Source organism: Prinia subflava, chromosome 22, assembly GCF_021018805.1.
Source record: "Prinia subflava isolate CZ2003 ecotype Zambia chromosome 22, Cam_Psub_1.2, whole genome shotgun sequence".
Taxonomy (NCBI): domain Eukaryota; kingdom Metazoa; phylum Chordata; class Aves; order Passeriformes; family Cisticolidae; genus Prinia; species Prinia subflava.
Window position 1 is genome coordinate 5,229,512 of NC_086268.1, and position 17,784 is coordinate 5,247,295.

Below are 17,784 nucleotides of genomic sequence, written 5' to 3' on the forward strand. Positions count from 1 at the left end.
CGCTCTGGGGTGAAATATTTTGTAATGGCCATTGTTTAGGAAATGAAGGTGAGCAGTGCAGGATTTGGGGTGCCATTGTTTAGGAAATGAAGGTGAGCAGTGCAGGATTTGGGGTGCCATTGTTTAGGAAATGAAGGTGAGCAGTGCAGGATTTGGGGTGCCATTGTTTAGGAAATCAAGGTGAGCAGTGCAGGATTTGGGGTGCCATTGTTTAGGAAATGAAGGTGAGCAGTGCAGGATTTGGGGTGCCATTGTTTAGGAAATGAAGGTGAGCAATGCAGGATTTGGGGTGCCATTGTTTAGGAAATGAAGGTGAGCAATGCAGGATTTGGGGTGCCATTGTTTAGGAAATGAAGGTGAGCAATGCAGGATTTGGGGTGCCATTGTTTAGGAAATGAAGGTGAGCAGTGCAGGATTTGGGGTGCCATTGTTTAGGAAATGAAGGTGAGCAGTGCAGGATTTGGGGTGCCATTGTTTAGGAAATCAAGGTGCGCAGTGCAGGATTTGGGGTGCTGAGGGCTCTGGAGGTCACTCACCTGCGGGGTGTCTTGGTAGGGAGGAGGAGGCACAGTCTGCGTGGCCATCATGGTCAGAGCTGGTGCAGGGGAGACATGGTGCATCCTGCTTGGGATCACATCGAGACCCTGCGGGCAGGAGAACAGAGCTGCTGGGGCACCAGGGATCCCTGCCCACAGGAAAAACCCACAGAAAGGGCAGGGAAAAGGAAAGACAGAAAGGAGGGGTGGCATTCCTCACACAGGCACTGTGTGCTGCCACACAGCCCCTGGAAGAAACTCAAGATGGTTTGATGACCCTCATTGTGATTTGATGATTTTTTGAGATTTGGGGATTTTGGATTAGGAATGCACTGGGGGGGAGGAGAATCAGGTCACTGGCAGGGAGATCTTCACTGGAGAGCTCTTGGAGATGATGGTGCCATCAGTGAAACTCATGGTATTTTCTCCCCTGTGAACCCTGGCACACACAGGGCATTTTCTTTCCACCCTCATGCCTAACCACAGTGCCTAAATGGGAATTTCCATCCCCTTTCCAGCTATTCCTCTTTTCTGGAAGCAGAAAGACAAACCATAAATGCAAAACCTGCCATTTTTCATATTATACACTGAACTCTCCCAAAATGATGTGTCTCTTTGCCTTTGGCCACCACAGAGTCACATCCTCATGCTCAGTTCTGAAGGGACATTGAGAATCCAATGTGGAGATTCACCAATACATTTAATATATTTATTTATTAATTTATTTATTAATTTATTTAACATTCCTATGTTGTGTTGTCCAACCCAGCTGTCTCCTATGTTGAGGTGACTGACCCCAAATGCACAGAAATGTGGAAACTCCTGTTTGATTTGAACCAGGGAGCAAACCTGGATTTTGCACAGCCCAGAAACAGAGGAGAGGGTCCTCACACCACCTCCAACCTCTCTGGAAGCTGCTGCTTTCTCCAAAATGCAATTATCTGGGAGGAAAACAGGCTGATTTTTTTTTTTAATTCAGGTCCAAAGGAGATGGAGAAAAGAGCGGGGCACCAGAAAGGGACAAATTTGTAACGGAGCACTTGGCGGGGAAAAGTCCCTGACAAATAGACTGAAGGTAGATGAGGCCCAAAAGCAATTTTTGGCCCTGAAAATACCTCCTCTCCCACTATTTCACTGCAGCTGTGTGGTTGCTTTAGAAAGAAAAGCCAATAACCTTGCCTAAATTCTTTAAAAACCTCTGTCCTGTCCTCTCTGTGGCTCAGAGCTCTGTTTTGGGCCGACTCACAAGGTCCCCCAGCAAATCCTCCTGGGTCCTCCAAAGCTGCATTTCCTCTTGCAATTCCTCCTTTTTGTAAGGGATGACATCCCCCCAAGGCATCTCCTCGTTGTGACGCTCTGACTTTCCCCTGGGGTTCCCATCTGGAGCAGAGCCATGGCACCACCCCATGAGGAAATGCAGAAAGTTATGGGGAGTCCCCTCATTTTGTGGGGGAACATAACCAAAAACCAGTGTCACCACGAAATGGTGACAGGCAGGAAGGTGCAGGGAAGAGGAACAGAGGCACTCAGAGCTCAGTCAAAACTGAGGCACATTTGGGGATCTGTTCAAAAAATTTAGTCCTCTCCATGAGGTTGTTTGGGGGAAGAGGTGCAATATTCTGATTTTCTCGAGGCTTCAGGCTTTGCCAGGCACTAAGTTCACAAATGCACCACATCCAAAAGGAAAGCCAAGTGCTGCGTGCGTGGGATGAGCATCAACGACACTTTTTTATTTTGCATGAATAAATGAGGTTTTTCTCTCTTACACTTTGCACGAATATGGGTAACCCATGAATTGAATGCTAAGAAATCACACCCGAAATCCTGCGCATTGTGAAGGTAGATCAGGGTTCTTGCATGACACAGACCCCTAGCAGTGAGGATATTGCATTTATGGGATTAAAATGGTGCTTTTCATCTTTCTCCTCCCCACAGCAAAATAGCAGGAGGCAAAATTATCTGCTCCTGAGTGAACCCACAGCTTAAAATCTTTGATGTCCAATGTCAAAACTCAGCTCGCAGCTGCAGGCACACAAATATCCGTGTCCTCAGGGGGTAACGCCGAGGGAAAAACCTCCTCACCAGAAACAGCTTCAGCTGGAGAAAAGCAGAATTTAGCACTGTGACAGTCTGGACATCTGGGTGGGAAGCTAAAATAAAAAGACATTGCTATTCTGGGAAAAATCCCCTGCTTGGCATCTATTGTTCCTGCCGAGAGCAATCCTACAACCGGCACGTGGTGATTTTCTGTGGGGTGGGAGCTTTTAGGGTGAGCCTATTCCCAGAAGGTGGCAGCCCAGAGCCCCATTTAATTGCTGAATAATACCAAAGCTGCTCAAATCAAGCCGTTCATTGAGGTTTATGGGTGCTGATTTGTTTGGAGAATAGGACTGACAGCTAAATGTGGGGTGAAAAAAAAAAGCAGAGAGGATAAAAGTGGGAGACAGCTGTTGGCAATTGCAGTATATTTATCTTGGGGGAAACAAACGCACTCAGGCACCGTAAATATCCGGGAAAGTCTCTGGTGCCCACAGGAAAAGCTGGACAGGTGTTTCACATGGGAAAGCCAGCCATGAATCTCAGGATCACAGGGCAGAGCTGTCAGCCCCATGGATTTATCAGCAGCCAGCGCAGGGAAGGGTTGAAAGCTGCCATTACTTGCATTAACCCTTTCTTATTTTTGGTATTTTTTTGTTTTATACATTAATCTCTTTTCTTTCTTTCCCCCACTTCTTAAATTGTCTGCGTGAGCTCTTGATCAAGATATTGGAGGGAGCAGAGCATCACCAACCCCTTCGAGCCCACCTCAAGGAAATGTTCAAATCTTGGGTGAAGAGTGAATTCTGGGGATATGGAGATCAAGGAGGGCAGGAATTGCAGCCAGCTCCTGGGGGATTTGCACAGAAGAAAGAAATGGTGAGCAATAAAAACCCATAAAGGCTCTTTCATTTCCGGGAGCAGCGGTACTTCACATTTTGGCAGTGACTTGAGATCAAAGTATCCTAAATTTCCTTATGAAATAAAATTATTTCAGCTACCACGGAGATGTTGCCATTACGTTGGAAATGTATTTCCCGAAGAGCTTGTGCCTATCTAAAAGACTCTCAGATTTATAGGCTGGATTTTTTGCCAGCAATATATTACATCCTTTTTCAAGTAAAAATAATTAAACACTAAGTTGAAAAGTTAGGGTTTTTTTTTTTCTATGATGCCTTAAAACACTTAAAAAACCAAAGTATTGTCAGTCACCCCCATCCTCCAGGGGAATATGACCTCCTTGATTAATAAAACAGCCATAAGCCCCATATTAGAGTGGTTAGGGCTTGCCAGAATTGGAGCTGAATGAAAAAAAAATCCCTTTTATGCACACTACATCACTGGTTTCAAAGCAAAATGCTAATATTCAATCTGTAAAGCCCAACTCTTGTTTCTGAACCAATGGGAAAAAGGGGATCACTTTTTCTACCTCACTGAGAAGCTTCTGCCCCACAGCAACACACGCAATTGATAACGGAGGATTCAACACGAAAAATCAGAAAATCAACTTTGCAGGCTTTTTTTCTTCTCCACCTGAAGCATCAAAATTATCAGAGATACCTGAGTATGGGTTGGTTTTTTTTCAAGCCATGGAAGATATTTTTCTGTATTAAGGGAAGATTGCCTTTTCTAACAGGGATTTTTTTGAGGGAGGAATGCTGCGAGATTCCCAACGACGCCGTGTCAGTCACGCTCTCTCCACAGCAGGCTCGAGATTTTTATGTCACCACCTTCACAGAGGGCTTGTGCAGTTTATGATATATGCACTGAGCTGAGTTAAAATGAAGAAATACAGCAGAGGAGGGGTGGAGAGGGTCCTCCAGAGGACAATCCATCTCCCTCAGAACCACAAGGACAAGCGGGTGATGCCAACTCTCGATTGGCCATAAAGCAAACTAAGAGTGACCCTCTCCTCTTGAGTGTCTCGTTTCTATCAACAAATCTGCACCTTTTTTGCCTGTTTTTACCAAAACTCACGCGTTACCCTGAAAGATGAATGCCAGGCTTTCATGCCATTACAAGAATGTGCCACATTGAGCTTGTTAAAAATAAACCAAGTGCTATTAAATGATCAAAACCAAGAAGAATCCAATTTTTCAAGACGTTACCCATTCCTGGCCATTCCTCCATGTTCAAGGTGCTTCCAAACAGGTTTATGAGGAGAGATCAGGAACATTTGTGCAAAGATGCCACTGTGCCATCAAACAGATTTATTTTTTTTAAGAAGGTATCATAGCCAAATTTCCTCAATCCAATCCCAGGAGGTTTTCTTGCACTGGGAGCATCTTTTGCTCTCACCCAGGATGCTGGTTTTACTAAAAGCTGACCTCCATACCCTCCCAGCATCCTGTTACTAATTATTACCTGGTAAAAAAGGAGAAACTGGGTCTGTGCTTCTGCTACAAGCATGGGTTAAAGCAGTGATTTGACATTCTGTAGGACAAAGTCTAGACCAGAGCAAATCCCTTTTCTATTTTTCTCCTGAAAAAGCAGTTGATCGATTCATAAGCTCTGGGATAAAAGGGAGAGGGAAACACCATGTTGGACAATGCCAAAAAAACTCTTGCCAAACTCCGCTTTGGAATGTCAGTGGATGGGTCCTGAGCACCAGGAAAAGAGGAATTTATTTATTCAATGTTTTCACTTAAGTATTTAATTTTTTTTGTTGTTGTTTAATATTTACATGTATTTATTTGTTATTTGGATTTATTTAATTAATATTTTCCAATCCTCCTCCCAACTTCAGCTCCACAGAAAGGATGGGGCTGCTTCAGTGGATTTCTGATGAGAACAACAATTACTGCTAAATATTTCTCTCATCTCCAAAGATACCCATCTCTGAAAGGCTCCAGGGATATCTCTGCAACATAAACATGAGAATAAAACCTGCAAGAGCCAGTCAGAGCTTTAGTAGACCAGGTTAATGTACCTTGAACAGCAGCATTAAACAACTTTGCTCATTTTTTTAAGTGGAGAGCTGAGATACCTACATACATTTTAAAGTGTTATTTTTATAGGGGAAGACCATTAAAGCACCTTCCAAAACAAACTGACACAGGGAAACATCAAAGAAGCTTCTTCAAAGTAACCTGAGAATACTTGAATTTTGTGCAACCCAGCCCTCTGCCCAAGAAAAGTTCCCAAAAGAGCAAGTTGGGATTTTTTTTTCAGCAAATCAAAAAGCTTTGAAGTGAAGTGTAGCTCAGGAACCCCAAAAATGCAGACATGAAATGTCCAAAAAAAATGTTCTGGTTGCCTTGTAAAAAATAGGGAGCAGATGAATGCTTTCACAGCTCTCCTCTGAGAGCAATTACCTCTGAACAATTTATGTCCAAAGTCTAAAGCCTTGCCCGATGCTTTCAAACCTTGGCTTGTGCTCTTCATTCTCCACTGCAACCTGTGAATTCCATGAGTCAGGAATCACTCAGCACCCACATTTCCATCCTGCAAATGCCAGATCCAAACCCACACTGGCAGCGAGAAGGGCACAGAATCACAGAATAATCTGAGCTGGACAGGACCCACAAGGATCATCAAGTCCAGCTCCTGGCCCTGCTCAGGACCAGCCCCCAGGGTCACACCACACATCTGAGAGCATTGTCCAAATGCTTCCTGAGCTCTGGGGCCATGCCCACTGCCCTGGGAGCCTGCTCCTGAGCCCAAGCACCCTCTGGGTGAGGAACCTTTCCCTAAAATCCAACCCAAGCCTCCCCTGACACAACTTCAGGCCATTCCTTTGGCTCCTGCCTCTGGGCACCACAAAGCAGCAGTGTCTGCCCCTCCGCCTCCCCTCCCAGGGAAGTTGTAGCCTGCAATGAGTCTCCCCTCAATCTCCTCCAAGACCAAGTGCCCTCAGCTGCTCCTCCTCGAGCTTTCCCTCCTCAAGACCCTTTCCCATCTTTGTTGCCCTCCTGAGGATGCTCTCTGATATTGTTCTCATCCCGTGGTGCCCAAAACTGCCCACAGGACTGCAGGTGAGGCCAGCCCAGGTCAGAGCAGAGCAGGACAATCCCCTCCCTCACCCAGCTCGTGATGCTGGACCTGAAGGACAAGGATGTCCCTCCTGGGCACTGCTGACTCAAATTTCCATCGAGCAGGAGCCCCAGGTCCCTTCCACAGAGCTGCTTCCCAGGACCTCACTCCTGTCTGTCTGCACATCCCAGGGGCAGAATCCAACACTTTCCCTTGCTGAGCTCCATGGGGATGGCCCAGGCCTCTGCTTTGCCAGGGTCTCTCTGAGGCCTCCCTGCCAGATCATCCCAGGTTTGCATCATCTGCAAACTTCCTTCATATCCCTTCCACTCCTGGGTCTAAATGGACCAAATGAAGGTTTGGGGTTTTTCCCTCAGAACCCCCTACCTAAATATAACCAGTTTAAGAAGAAATCAAGCACTTTTGCAGAATATTTATGGAAGTTGAAGGTGCCACTCCCATTTTTGATGACCAAGGATTGCTCTTTGCTCCTACAGGAGGGAGGTTGTAGCCAGCAGGGTTTTATTTTCTGTGTCACCTGCCGGGTGCCCTGGTTTTGGCACGGATCAGGCACATTTGTCACTCTGTCAAGCCCTAATTTTAGTGACCAGGGTTGAGTAAAGGGCTGTGAAACCCTTGGTTTCATTTATATCTTATCTTAAGCTCTGCATTTCATTTATTTTTAGTTGGTGACCATTTCTCTGCACCCTACTGCTGGCTGTGCCAAAATTTTGCAGTGATAACAGCCTATATTTCAGAGTATTTTCACAAAAATATATCTGTGTTTTCCTCCAGGCTGCTTGTGCCTCGTAGGGCTCTTAACAATATGTTATCTACACTTGAGCTTTAAAACAAGATTCCCTGCACAGACTGATTTCTTTTAAAAAAAAAATTAATTCTGCTCTGAAATGCTCACTGCATTTAGGGAAGGGTTGATACAATTCCAGTGCAACAGAAAACAGCAGAAATTCGTCCAAATAAAGCCACACCAAGGTCAGGACTCCCCACATCCTGCTCAATTAATGTACAATTAATTGCACAATTAATATATGTAATTGCCTAATTAATATAAAGCAAAGCAGCCTTACTGTTAGGGGGTGCTCAGGGAGCCACTGCCCTGGAAGTGTCTTCCCACTGCCCCGAAAACTGGGTAGGGATCACAGCCTGGGAAAGCAAAAATTAAATATTTGAATATTGAGAGAAAATGATGAAAAAAGAAAGTAAAATATTGAGCAAAGGATGAAAGTCTGCACTAAGAAAAGTATCCTGGCAGTTTCAGTGAAGCCATGGATGGTAAGTTGCTTTTAATGCATTTTTTCTGAAGTTTGATGGGGAAAATGAGAGGAATCAAGGAAAACTTAGGTGGGAATATCCCCTGGGGATGAAAGCAGGACTGATGTCTGAGCTAGATCAGGGGTTTTCCCCAGCAGGTTTGAACATCTCCAAAAAAAGGGCAAAATAAATGAGATTTTTGGAGGTCGAACCGAGATTTGTCCAGGAATTGAAGGCGTGCTCGTTGCTGGTCTGCCCACAGAGGAGGGAGGTCAACCTCGTCCTGCCCCGTCCTTTCACTCCTGGTGGGTGCTGAAAGCTCCTCACGGGATCACTCTGAGGGTCACTGGTGCAATCCAGGTCTGAAGAGGAGAAAAAAGGGAAAAAAGGAATGAAACAGCACTGTGCCCTCATTTCATGCTGGCAGTTGCCATTTCCCTGGTTAATTATAATATTTCCTTGAGTGTAAATGTGTTTTTATACTTGGGCTCAGACAGAGTGAACTGGGGAAAGGCCACTACCTCCAAAATGGGGCAGCCCCCAGACTCTGCTTCATAAGAAAAGTCCATCCATGTGCTGGAGATGATTTGGTAACTGCCAAGAATCTGGCCTTTATGGCACTGGGATTTCTAGGCCCATCTCAGCAGTTTCAGAGGAAAAACGAAGATGGGCTGAGCAAGGACCAGCACAGCCACTGACACAGGGATGTTTTGTGTTTGACTGCAAAAAAAAAAAGGAATACAAGAGATAAAATTCACCAGATCTCCCACATATATCTCCTCTAGTGAGCCCTCAGACCTTCAACATCCATCTGATGAATGTCCCTCAATATCCATCACCTCCAGATATTGCCTCTACATCCATAAACATCACCTGAGATCTCCAATATATATGTCTGATGCATCTACTTTGATATATATCTCCTGGTAAAGAGCTCCTCAGATCTCCAGTATAAATATATGTATATTATATATATATAGTCCAATATACGTCCCTTGGTACACACAACCTCTGCCAAGCTCCTCTCAGGCTGCCCCTGATGAATCACCTCGACACAAACCAGCCCTGGACAGTTCCTCACCCATGCAGAGCTGACAGGAACATCTCTGACAAACAGCACCTGGCTGGAGCTCCTCAAATCTCTGTTATGACTCCAGCACACCCAACGTGGCACACATCATCTTCAGGGAGCTCCTCAGAGCTCTGATGGATGTTCCTTGATCCATGTCACCTCCAGAGAGCCCTCAGATTTCAACATACATCTGAAACACCTACCCTGATACAGGTAACCCGTTACAGAGCTCCTCGGATCGCTGACAAATGTCCAACACCGACAGGTGTGTGTGCACCTCAATGTGCTGAACTGCTGGTCTGAATGTACACCTGATACGTGCCACCACCTCCAAAGAGCTCCTCAGATGCCCAGTATACACCTGAGATATCTACCAACATGAGAAGAACCTCTGGAGAGCTCCTCAGATGCCAAATATACACCTAAGATATCCACCAACCTGCACAGAACCTCTGGAGAGCTCCTCAGATGCCAAACATACACCTGAGATGCTTGTCAACAGGAAAAGAACCTCCAAAGAGCTCCTCAGATGTCCAATACACAGCTGAGATATCCACCAACATGCACAGAACCTCTGGAGAGATCTTCAGATGCCCAGTGTACACCTGAGATACCTACTAACCTACACAGAACCTCTGGAGAGCTCCTCAGATGCCCAATGTACACCTGAGATGCCCACCAACATGTACAGAACCTCTGGAGAGCTCTTCAGATGCCCAACATACACCTGAGATGCCCACCAACATGTACTGAACCTCCAAAGAGCTCCTCAGATGCCCACAACACACCCCAGGGATGCGTCTCTGCTGCACATCACCAGCAGAGAGCCATGTCTGCCGTGGTGAGGCCAGACAGGAGGTCCATGAGAACTGTTTCCCCTGGTTTTAACTCCATCCCAAGCCCCTGGCAATAAACCACGTGTGGCCTTGTGCCTTCACAGCAGGCGTCCATCATCTCACCCAGGAACATGGGCCAAAGGAATTTATGGGGAAGCTTGCATGGGAAGTGCCATTTCTGGAAATCTGGCCTAAGGTCAAGGAAGCAACTGGGTCATTGCAGGGCAAAACACACCAGAAACCTCCAAACATGGAAAATTTGGTGCAAGAGACAAAAGGTCAAAGTGACTCTTGACTTCTCAGGCCAGTGTAGGTCCTGCTGAGAGATGTAGAGATCTAATCTGCTCAGAAGAGTCCAAAACTCTTCCACCACAACAGCAGGTGAAATATTAAGGTTATTTATGGTAAAAAATTAATGCCTTGGAGGAGCACAAATGGGCTGATGCCAAATACATATTGAGACTTGATTTTCATTGGATTTGTCCTGACATCATGATGGAAAAGTTCATGTTTTCCACCAGCCCTCCATCCCGATAAAGACTTTTTTCTATCCCACAGGAAAGACTTTTGTCATCTGGGCTCGCTGTGTGAACAAAATGTGAGGGCTGGAGGAAAAGGAGCAGAAATAAGGCTCTGTCAGTGTTACAAGACAGGTTGGTAGACTGATTTTCACCCTTGGAGCTGACCAGGCCTGGGGTCTTGGGTACTGCATGCATTTAGGACAAAAACATCTGCAACTTTTGCAGAAACGGTGCCATTTTTGTCCCCATCACAAGGAACACAAAGAGCCAACCCCACCAGGGACATCTCCCTGAACACCCCTGCAGAGGGAGAGAGAGAAGCCTTTCTGAGCTGGCGCGCACTTTTAGCAACTTCAAAAGGCATCCTTTGAAGTTGAGCAAAGGCCTTTGAAGTCCTCCCGACGCGAGAGGGAGTGGAGGAGATGCCTTCTTCAGGATGCTCCACCACAGGCAATGCAGGGATCCACGGTGTCCCAGGCGCCCATGGTTGTGTTCAGCAGCTGCCCGAGGGTCACAAATGAGAGACACCATTCCTGACAAGTCATCAATCCCCACAAATGCCCTAAATCCTGATCCAGCTGACCTGAATAGCAGCCAAGAGCAGAGATGGGAGCCCAGTATCCTGGGACAGCAGCCTCTACCCCAGCTGCAAAAAGCCAAGGGCATCCCTCGTTAATGAAGTGTAAGGGAATGCTAATAAAGCTGGAATTTAGCAAAACAAAATTCAAGATTTTTGCAAAAAAGTGTAAGATTTTAAAGCAGGAAGGCTTTTCCCGGCATGTCACTTTGTTTCTTCCGATGTGAGCAGGCCGTGGAGCTTCCAAGCTCATCACGTCAACGATGGTTAATTGTGACTATCACATTTTAATCAATTTAATGCCAGCTCCTCTGACCTAGAGGGAAACCACAAATGGTGAAATCCCCAGTAATGCTGGGTTTTGTTGAATTATTTTTATATTCCACACTATGCCCAGAAGCAAGCTCTGCTGGCCCCGAACTCCACACCCATGGGGACAACCAAAGAAACCCTGTACATCATAAAAACAGTACAAATGCAGAAATCAAAGCTCAAGTTTTGTTAACCCTTTAAGGAGCTCCAAGGGATGATCGTGACTCTCCAAACACCTTGGCAACACCTGCTGCCATCTGCCAGGAGGACTTTTGTGATAAAAAGTGTTGGGCTTTTCCCTCTACAGTGCAATTTCTCTGGATAAGAGCTGGGGCCAGGTGCTGGGGATGCCCAAAGGGCCAAAGAAGAATATGGTATTTTCATTTCAGAAGTTAAATTGGCAATCCACAAATCCCACCCTTTCTCAGAGAGAGTGAAAGATTTGAGACATGCCCACACACCCAAATATTTTTGTATTTCTGCAAAAGCAAAGCTGCTTTGAGGCAAAACACAGTTGGAAGAGACACGTCTGGTGGCACAGCCCTGCTGTAGGGGACCCACATTTATCCAAATGGGGCATGTAGAGAAATATTGGACCTCCCCACCCCAGACGTGTGCATGAGAACACATCTGGATCCAGGGAACAAAAGCAGCCTCTCTCCACCGTGCTGATAAATAATGGAAAGGCAAAGTGCCCTGCAGAAGCAGCACCATACTGTTCGGCCTCGGGCGAGACGGAGGAAAATTCGGTACCCATGAGGTCTGGAACAGTGGGATTAATAACACATCAATTTTAATGCAGGGTGGCTTGTGCAGTTTTTTCCCTTTTCCTTTTTTTTTTTTTTTTCCCTCCCTGCTTCACAAACAGCAAAGTGAATGTTTGAGCATCTCAGTGGGGGGTTAATGAGGACTCTGATTAGTTATTCAGATTTGCCGATGCTGCCTACATCCATCCTCAGACGGGGGAGTAACAGGAAAGGGTTTGCAGAAAAAGCTCTTAAAGATGACCTGCTTGGCTTTCACAGCTCAGGGTGGATGAAGAGTTGGGGGAGCTCACGTTACAGGGGTCCCCAACCCCCAAATCTTTGAGATGGAAAAGCTTCTTCTCCCATCATTTGTAGGGGATGCTAAAAGCTGCTGCCCATTCAGCCACGCCAATTCCTGTAAAGTTTCTGAGGAGAACATTTGGATTTGTGGGATTTTTTTTCACGTGAAAAAAAGAAATCTTAGGTGCCCTTTATAAAATTTGTGTGCCGTTCTGGTCAGAAGTGTAAGAGCAAAAATGGTGGATGGACACATGGATTCATGGATGCAAGGATGCACAGGTGCATGGGTGAACACACACAGTGAAAAGACACGTGGATACGTGGAGGCAAGGCTGGAAGAAAGGATGGGTCATCCCTTAAGCCTCCACTGGGCTGCAAAAATGCAACAACTGCTGCAGTATTTCCTACAGCATCCCATAAAAGTCTACCAGCAGTTTATGTCCTTGCGGAAAAGCAATGAGCTCACCTCCTTGCTCCTTGACCCAGGGATATTTTAAGCAGGTTGAGCTCACATCAGTATTTTAAGAAGGTTGAACTGCTGTGTTTCGGGGTTTCTTTCCAGATTTGGGCTTTTGTTCTTCACCTGCATCAAAAATCAAAAGGGAGCCTGAGAAAATAAATGGTGGGCATCCAAAATGATGCCACAAAAGGCCTAAAGTGAAGCCAGGGAGGTGTTTCATGGCATTGCAATAAAAAATTCAGGCATTATTTTAGGATACACTCTAGGATTCATTATTTCTTCATCAGGAAGAAATTTTTGAAGGACGAGCAGGAGGGTGAAGGCACTCTCTTAGTGGTAAATTCATCCTAACAATGAATGTCAAGACTTGATTTCTTTTGGGTCCACAGACCCAGCTGGCTTTTGCTTTGAGCATCACTCAACCCAGCATCCAACAAGGGTTTTGGGGGCTAAACTCCCTGGTATTTGTGTCATTTCCCCCAACACCTGCCAGGATCTAAGGGGAAAGACAAACTGGAGTTATCCTGATTTCACATTGAGGCACTCTGTCCCAAGCAGGCTCTTTTCCCAAGGACTGCCTCCATATGCTTTGTCTGGGTTTTAAACGGTGTGTTAATTGTTCTGAATTAACAGCTCCAGCTGGAGAAGCAAACAAGCAATTTGAAACCTTAAGATAACACCCAACTTATCTCAAGTGATTTAAATTGGGAATTTTTTTGGTTGGTTGGTTGGGGAGGAGGGGGTTAGTGGTTTTTCTGGGGTTTTGGGTCTGGTTTTTTTGGGTATATAACACCTTTCTGGTTGTGAATGCACTGTCCAGAGCCTGGCTAAAATCACTTAATGCACCCAGTCTATCAGGAGTGGCCATTGGCACATGGCCACAGGAGGAGCTGGGATGGTAGGACAAAGAGAAAAAATAAAAAATTTCTGCATTTCGCTTTGCTTTAGAGACAGGAAAAATGTAATATATCCTCATCACTGCTGGGCAAACTACTGACTGCAGAAGAGCTAAGGATTATTTTCTTCCCAGCACCCTCTTTTTTTAATTATATAGAATCAGGGAATCCCAGAATGGTTTGGGTTGGAAGGGACCTTAAAACTCATCTTGTTCCAACTCCCTGCCACAGGCAGGGACACCTCTCACTATCCCAGGTTGATCTAAATCCCCATCCAGCCTGGCCTTGGACATTTTCAGGGATGGGGCAACCTGTGCCAGCCCCTCACCACCCTCACAGGGAAGAATTTCCATTTACAGTTTGTTTCAAAATATTCAAGCTCTCAAAAAGACAAAAAAAACCCACCAGCAAACTCTTTCAAGCTTTCTCCCTTTGCCCTCTTTCATCTTTTTCTCTTTTCTTTTTTCCATTTGCTGCTAGATAGACGAAGGGAGAAGGAAAGACTACGATGATAATTTGTTTACAAGACTGGATCTTCGACATGGATATATCAATTATTTTTAAAACTGTCATTTCAGCAATTTAAATCCTTTCTAATCTCACTCAGGATGTGGGATTCAAGGAGGAAAGTCCACCCCTCTCTCCCCACCCTTCCATGCCTGGTTTTAAGAGGAGCCCGTGGTGCTGGCAGTGAAACAGACTCCACAAGAAAAGATTTCTATGATTATGACCAAGTGTCTGTTGCCAGATTGAGTGGAAATGGAAACTCCTCTTGCTGCCTGTCCTGGTTCCAGCCAGGAGAGGGTTAATGTCCACAGTAGCTGGGAGGCTGCACTGCCAGGACCTGGTTATTCTATACCACTCCACATCATTTTTGGGGGGGAGGGGCAGGAAAGGGACTCTCTTCCCAGCTGGAGCAGCTCTAGCTTAAGGTGAGCATTTTTTATGTGAATCACTCTTTTTTTGTACCCTTTTTTTTTGTTAATACTGTTGCTGTTACTGTTTATTTTCTCATTCCACTTTCCAGTAAATTGTTCTTATCTCAACCCATATTTTTGATGGTGATCTTTGCCTTTCATGCCTCTAATTCTCCTCTCCAGGAGGAGAAGGGGAGGGGAAAGGGGATCCAGTGGTTTGTAGAGTCTCAGTAGAAGCACTAAATTGGGGGGATCATTCCTAAACCATTCCAAGACTGAGCTGGGAGTCAGTGTCCACCAACCCCCAAAAGTCTCCCAAGAGCATCAGGACTGGGTCCTATCAGATGTCTGGAATGGTGGATGGGGTCGTGGTCCTGCAGCATGGGCTTCTGCTGAAGTTGGGACAGTTTGGCTCCATTTTATCTCCTTTTCCCAGAGAAAAAAAAAGGGTCCCTGAGGACACGAAGAAGGGACATTAAGATGCAGAGATGCATCCTTCTCCAACGGTGGGAGGCACCTCCAAAACACAGAGCCAGCCCTGGGGCTGTGGGACTCAGGCAGCCTCGGATGCCCAGATCCCCAGTGCCAGGCTGTGCTACCTGACGACCTCCTGGCACATGGATAAAGCACCAGGAGCAGCGATAAATCACTTTGGCACCTTCCCTGGGCATGGCAGCCCTTGATAAAAAACCAAAACTCGAGGGAGGGAGGCTGACACCACACTGCTCCCAGAGCATTCTGTTGCACAGATTAATCCTTCTTGATGGAGAATTACAATTAGGGCTCCGTCTTAAGGAGATATCAGCAATCAGATATCTTATCAAATGCCACCTCAATTATTCAAATAATCCCTGGCTCTTAGATTTGGGTGCTGTTTAGGGAAAGCAGTCCGATTAATGTGCTGACACTTCCCCATCACGTCCGACATCCTCAACTTCATGTCTGATTACGGAATTTGCATTCAATTTAATTTTTTCCATCTGGAGTAAATGAATAATCCGAGTACCTACCCCAGCCTTAATTACATTTGTTAAATTAAAAACCTGGGATGTGAGAAATTTAAATGCATGTAGCTCCATGGCCAGACAAACCTGCATGTTCAACCTGCCGCAGCCCTGCCAGCTCCTGCTCCAATTTCTCTTCCTTCCCCACAGCCAGGCATCAAGGAAATTACAACTAGAAAACAAAAATTCTTTCTAAATGATGAAACAATAGATGATCTTTTGACATTTCCAGCGCTGTTTGCAAGGGAATGAGATAAAATGTAATAAATTCATATACTTCTGTGTGTTTCTTGGCTCCAGCAGCTAAAATTTCCATCTCTTTATGCAGGAGTCCTGGGGAGCAGAAATCCTTGATAATGCCAAACAATTCGACACTTTATTTTCTCTTTACTCCACACCATGCAAAACACAGGCTTCAAGCTGCCAGCTGCCGGGAGTGAAACCAGATGCCACATCCCTTTTCCATATGGAAACAGAAATCGCCCCGTCTGGGGGGGCCTGTGCTCCCCTCATCACAGCCCTCCGTGACCCCAGGGCTGCTACTGGCGCTCAGCAAAGGCTCCCTCCAACAGCAAAAAAACACCATTTCAATGGTGCAATTGTCATTTTCTACACCCAGCCTGGCTCAGGCTGCAATCTGGTACCATCAGACCCAGACAACATCAAAAAAAAAAAAGATTCGCCCCAAGCCACCACGTTTCCTAATTTTAAAATAAAGAAGTAAACAGGGAGGTGTAAGTAAAACTACTGAACTTGACAGATTTTTCAAAATAAACTAGCAGGAGCTTGCTGAATTTCCCTTCTTTTGGAGATGATGAAATTTAAAAGGATGGAATTAATAGGTGGGCTTGAAGTGGTGATGAGAAAAGTGTCCAAATAATTAAAGAATAATTAATCATTAAATGGGAGATAAAGCATTACCAACTCAGACCATTTTAGGAGGAATACTTCACAGACTAATTGGAAATGGGAAATGTCAAATAAATAAATTTGGGTGTTGATCTAGATGTCAGCAGCAATGAAAATGTTGAGGAAAGCCTTTTCTCAACACTCACAAAGACTGAATTAAATAACTTACATGTGTGTGAGTGCAATGACAGCAATCCCCCAGTCTGAGGCTTGTGAGACCAGTAATAAAACACTGTTAAAAATATTCAGGGAAAACCACGCTGGGGTAAAGTGAGACAGGTGAGAGAAGAATCAAAGTAGTTTTCCCTTTCCACCCTGCATGCTTGCAGCTCAGACAACAATTCTGCACTCCCAGGAAGGTGGATTTGACTCCCCAGCCCAAAAAAATCCCTTCAGAGGGGTGTACCAGAGCATCCCCCAGGCACAGTGGCCATCAGACCTGGCCAGCAGGGCAGGCAACTCAGAGGCAGCCTAATGGACCTGCGGTTCCTCATCCTTCCTGACTTTCCCCTGCTTTGTTTGGAGTTAACAGTTATAGTTCCGGAGGAAAAAACATCATGTTTTAGCAATGAGGTCCCCAGCGAGGCTGTTTAAAAATTAATTAGTGCCATGCAACGTATTAGCGATGAATAGTAATTTTAGCTTTTGTACCTACTTCATTGCCTTCTACATGGTTGTTATTCCAGCTTTTCCATGGTCCTCCCAGCCAGCCAGGACCTACACAGAGCATACCAAGGAAATTATTGGCTGTGTCTCCTGGAAATACCAAATTCAACAGCAAACACACACACACCCCAACATGTTCTCTCTGAAGCTTTTAAATAAATTAAGTATTTATTTCGTATTTGCTGAGCTGGCTGGAAGGTTGGGAACCTGCTCTGCTCACAGAGGTGCCCAGCATCCCAAACCAGCAGCTGCCCAAGGGTATGAGCCTGTCCAAGGGCAGTCCCTGAGCAAGGTGGATGCTGTGGTTTGGAGGAGGTTGTGGCTCATGGCTTCATCCAGGATGGACAGAGGTCCTCGCTCCATGGACAGACATGGGTGGGGATCACCCAAACACGGGGGTGGAGAACCTTCAGGGATGGAGGTCCGCCAACCCCAGATGTATCTGCCAGCCCCAAGGATGAAAATTTTCCTCCAAACCCAAGGAAGAAGATCCCCATATCCCAAAAATGGAGATACACTCCCAACTCTGAAGGTGAAGATGCTCAAGCCTCAGGGATGGAGCTCCACAAAACACAAGGAAGAATCCACCTAACCCAGAGATTGGGAATTCCCCCAACCACAAGGGGATCTCCCAACCCTGCAGATGGAGATCTCCAAAGCCCAAGGGTGGAGAGTCACAAACTCCAAGGACAGAGCGCCTACACCTGAGTATGGGGATCCACCAACCCTGATGATGTAGAGCCTCAAAACC

At 45.7% G+C, this 17,784-nt stretch overlaps 1 protein-coding gene across 6 annotated transcripts in view; it reads right to left on the reverse strand.

Moving 5' to 3' along the window:
* PKNOX2 (PBX/knotted 1 homeobox 2) overlaps positions 1-17,784 on the reverse strand; it is an 87,200-nt gene that overhangs the window by 27,058 nt on the left and 42,358 nt on the right. Inside the window, exons 2-7 of one of the 6 annotated variants that reach the window (XM_063417928.1) lie at positions 17,023-17,084; positions 15,546-15,630; positions 12,648-12,764; positions 8,030-8,179; positions 7,634-7,709; positions 537-644 (exon numbers count right to left, since the gene is read on the reverse strand). In XM_063417928.1, the coding sequence (XP_063273998.1) occupies positions 537-620 (84 nt within the window). In that variant the 5' untranslated portion in view covers positions 621-644; positions 7,634-7,709; positions 8,030-8,179; ... (1 more) ...; positions 15,546-15,630; positions 17,023-17,084. Of the gene's footprint in view, positions 1-536; positions 645-2,515; positions 2,634-7,633; positions 7,710-8,029; positions 8,180-12,647; positions 12,765-15,545; positions 15,631-17,018; positions 17,085-17,784 lie in introns of all 6 variants that reach the window. The other 5 variants (XM_063417931.1, XM_063417927.1, XM_063417926.1 and 2 more) reach the window with 5 other exon arrangements.